This window comes from Babylonia areolata, chromosome 19, assembly GCF_041734735.1.
Source record: "Babylonia areolata isolate BAREFJ2019XMU chromosome 19, ASM4173473v1, whole genome shotgun sequence".
In the NCBI taxonomy this organism is placed as follows: domain Eukaryota; kingdom Metazoa; phylum Mollusca; class Gastropoda; order Neogastropoda; family Buccinidae; genus Babylonia; species Babylonia areolata.
The window spans coordinates 15,473,447-15,477,667 of NC_134894.1; the positions used below are offsets into that span (position 1 = coordinate 15,473,447).

The following is a 4,221-nucleotide window of genomic DNA, read 5'->3' on the forward strand; positions in this document are numbered from 1 at the left end:
CATGGATGTTCAGGTCCAGAATTATTGATTAACACACTGCGTTAATACGGGCCCAGTGATAATGTTCAAAAATTAGTATTTAAGCAAGTTCTTTTAGCGGAATAAATTGACAACAGTTACTGAAGTGATAAATCCGTTTAAATCATGTTGTTTTGGTATATCTCGGGCATTTCAGAATTTCTTTCATGTCCGAGGTAAACGAGGCGTTCCCATCGCCTCAAACACACTGCAATATGTGTCCGTTTTTGTGTTATTTTTATAGATCTGCAGAGATCCGTGTTCAACAAGCTTTAGTGGTTTCACTTACTGGGAAACTATGACACCATCCATTCAGTTTCTCTTTTCTGTTCATTCTAGTTAATTCAGTATCCACTTTAAAACATTCATATGCAGTAAACATGTCGATAGATTATTTAAGAAATTCTTTTATTTCGGCGGCAAACGAGACGTTGCCATTGCGTCAGGCTATGCAACATGTTTTGTCAAGATCTTCACAGACCAGTCTAAACAAGGTTGACCTTACCTCAGTCAAGCGGTCGATTCGTTTTTTTCTTTCATATTCTCATAGTTAATTGAGTGTCTGCTTTAGAATATTCATAATTATACAGTAAACACTTCAATAATGTAGTTAGTTCTACAGTATATGTTCTGTCCAGAATTTGTATTTCTTTACTTTTAATTTTGAACAAGAAAAACGAAGTCATGGCGTGTTTTTACCAGACATAGCCTACATTCAGGAAGCTGGAAAGGGGTAACAGTTTTTTCGGAATCCAAAACGAACATCAACGAAATAAGCCATTAATGATTCGGGAATACGGCTAAATTCGAGAGACGTACAACCTATTATTGCTATGACTGTGAAGATTTTTTTCCTATTATGTTTAAGCCAAATTTGGTATTGGCAGACAAAGCATTTCCAGGGAAAATGGCAATGTTAAAGTTTACCATGTACACACACCCATCCAACCACACACACACACACACACACACACACACACACACACACACACACCGGGTAATAACATAGACTCACTGTGTTTACACAATTGACTCAATGAATAATACCTTTGAAAGTCATGACAAAAAGTCGTCAAATTTATCTATATGCAAATGTGAGTTGAAACCTCGAATATATTATCAGCAGAAATACTTCATGGAAGAGAGATATAAGCTTCTAATATCCTTAAAAGACCTTGGTTATTATTTATCCAGTATTTAAGTGCATATTTGATATGCTTTTGATTTTTTTCTGTGCCTGGATCGTATACAATATCAATATATACATTATTTTATGTGGTAACAATCAAATTTCAATGAATCTGAAAGTGTCGCAAAAATTCCATGGTTTTTGGTTTACTCAAACTCTGACTGAATGTGTTAGAATACGCCGTTGTAGTGACAAGCCATTACGATCAAGTAAACTACGCTGCTTAACAGCAACAGGCTGCCGAAGAAGCGGAAGAGCAGTGTGTCTAAGGACCGACTGACTCTCTGCCAGTCCATGTCCTCGGGCTTGGTGTAGGCCTCCTCTTTCGCCTTCCTCTTTCTGGCGCACTTGGCCAGGTGGCCTTGCAGTCGGCTGACTTTCACCTCTGTTCCGTCATGATCACCTGGGCCGTCTGAGATCGTCTCTGCCTCTGAGTGAACGGCGTGGCGGGGCTGGGACGGCGGGTCCAGGCAAAGCAGTAACTCCAGGCCGACGATCAGGGTCTGGAGGGTGGGAGGGACGGGGTGTTTGTGGGGATCTCGGTGGAAAAGTCTCAGGGACATGATGCAGAATAGAACGGAGAGAGCAGAAAATATCAGCTGGCACGACATCATGGTGGCCAGGATGGATATGGTGTGTGAGGAGGAGGGCATGAGGTCCACGATGAAGCTCATGAACACACCGAAGGACAGGAAGGACGTTATGGCGTACGACAGCCGTTCTCCTGCAACATAAAATCACGTATCTGGAGCACAAGTCAAACTGCTAAGCTGCAAGCAATTGGTATAAACTAAAACTTCAGTTAACAAGCAAGGAAGCAATAACCATAAGCATTACATACAAGAAAGTGGATATAACATGACAGTAGTGATACCCATCTATTTTTGAGTGTTGATCTTTATTTGACTAAAATGCATTTAATACTGTGGTAGGCATAACTTAAATGGGCATGTTTCTGGACAAATCAAAATTTTCTTTTTTATTGTTGTTGTTGTTGTTTTCTATTACTCCAAGTCATAATTTTTCAAATGGTACGTGTATAGTTGAAAGGACCCACCTGCCTCAGAAGGAATCGTGAAGACAAACACGTTGACGAACGACAGCGTGTATATTGGCAGCAGCACCGTCAGAATCAATAACGTGGGTATTCTGCGAAGTGTAACTTCATAGATCAATTTCTGTATTCGATATCCATCCCATACTCTTGTTTCCGTCCAAGAAGCAGAATCTATCAGGTTCCACTGTCCATTTTCCTGATAATAATCCATGTTGATGTGAGGGACAGTAGCTTGTAGAATCACTTCATCAGCGGTATGCCCCCAACTGTATAACCGCCACTTGCATCGCTGGATGTCAAAAGGGAAAAACGTGACGTTGACGTTACAGAAGGTTTCAAAACGTTCAGCTGGAAACCACATCACCAGACCGCTGTTGTAAAGATCCATCACAACATACTCTTCACCGATTGGTTTGAGCTCCTTCATTGTGTTCTCTACTGTCAGTCGGGGTCTCCACATCCGGTCGACTAGCGGATTAATGTTCCAGATTCCATCATAGTCTGCACGATCCCACGTCATGTAGTCGTTCTGCCAAGCAACACTCATCCAGCCGTTGCTGACCAGTTTCTGGCTGACCATGTCCAGACTGATGATGGACATGAGGTGGAAGGAGATGTTGATGACAGTGGGCTGTGTGAGGTCTTTCACAGGACGGATGTTGGGAGTCAAGATCATCAGGTCATTTTGGAGTTTGCTGAGGTTGAAGGCTGACTGACTCAGACACATGTCCGTGATCAGCAGCAATGGAAGAACAGTCAGTGCTGGTTTCATGTTTTTTGACACTCTGAGAAGAAAACGGATCTCTTGGCTTGCAGGAATTTGATGGGCTGGAGAAAAAGAGGATCAAATAACTACAACTGTCTCTTCTCTACAGCTTCAGTCGTCCGTGTTTGTCATCACTGTAAAAGGACGGTTCCAGCTGCTAACATACACTCATCACAGTCGCATCACACGCAGCCTGCCTGCTCGCACTGGTTGGGAGCTGCTTGATTTGTTTACGTTTTTTCCACAGCTATCAATTCTAATCATCAGAGAGAGAGAGAGAATGACCGGGGACGCAAGCATCCATTAATATGGGGGAATGTATGATGCAAACTGGTTGCCTCTCCCAGCGCAACTAACGTATCGATTTGAAAACGGTATCAGAGAAACGGTTCATGTCGCATTCGCGAGTCAACAGCACAGCGAGTGATTGAACACCTTTTTCATCGGATCAATTATTTACAGGCTCAACAAAGATATGCATCACCAAATACATGCAGCACTAACCTAACGACGTGGTCAGTCCTCCATTGCAACATAGCACATGTGCATAGCTTGGAATCATTGGCGATGTTTGTTTATGTCTGCTTTTTGTGTAATATACCAAGATCACCTTATTTGAGTTATATTAATGCATGTGTTGCATGCTCACACACAATTTGTAACAATGGTGATGATTGCTTTGGCATGTATGAAAGAGGCTTTCTACGCCAAGCTGTTTTGCAAATTCTGAATATGTAATTCACACAGTACACTGTCGTCAACAGCAGACGTAATATCAACTAGAAACCAGTCACTGTTTGGAATGGTTAGGTCTATGGCTTGACAACTGGGGGTGATGCAGGTTCGAGCCCCACTAGACGGTTTGTTTGTTGGTTTTTTTGTTGTTTTTGTTTTGTTTTGGTTTTTTTTTGTTTTTGTTTTTGTTTTGTTTTTTTGGTTAGTTTGTTTGTTTAGTTCTCTAACCGGCTCCTACTGAGCATGCTATGGGTCTAAATGGGAAGACTGGGGCCACACAGTCATAGATCACCCACATCCCTGATATGTCTGGTTGAGCTGCTCCTTAACAACACTGTTGGTGTGTGTATCTCACGGGGCTGGTTGACGCCGGGATATATTATGAAAGGAAGCAAACAGTAGCCTACAGCCTTGCTGCAAAATCCCAAAACCTAAATGGAACTCAGAGAGAGGAGA

The 4,221-nt window shown here is 42.1% G+C and overlaps 1 protein-coding gene across 1 annotated transcript; it reads right to left on the bottom strand.

Moving 5' to 3' along the window:
- Nucleotides 1-1,377: 1,377 nt before the first annotated feature.
- LOC143294009 (acetylcholine receptor subunit alpha-1-A-like) lies at nt 1,378-3,036 on the bottom strand. The gene is made up of 2 exons (XM_076605403.1): nt 2,265-3,036; nt 1,378-1,931 (listed from the first exon to the last, which is right to left on the bottom strand). Exons 1-2 carry the CDS (start codon nt 3,034-3,036, stop codon nt 1,378-1,380), a joined length of 1,326 nt encoding a protein of 441 aa, XP_076461518.1.
- Between the last annotated feature and the right edge of the window lie 1,185 nt (nt 3,037-4,221).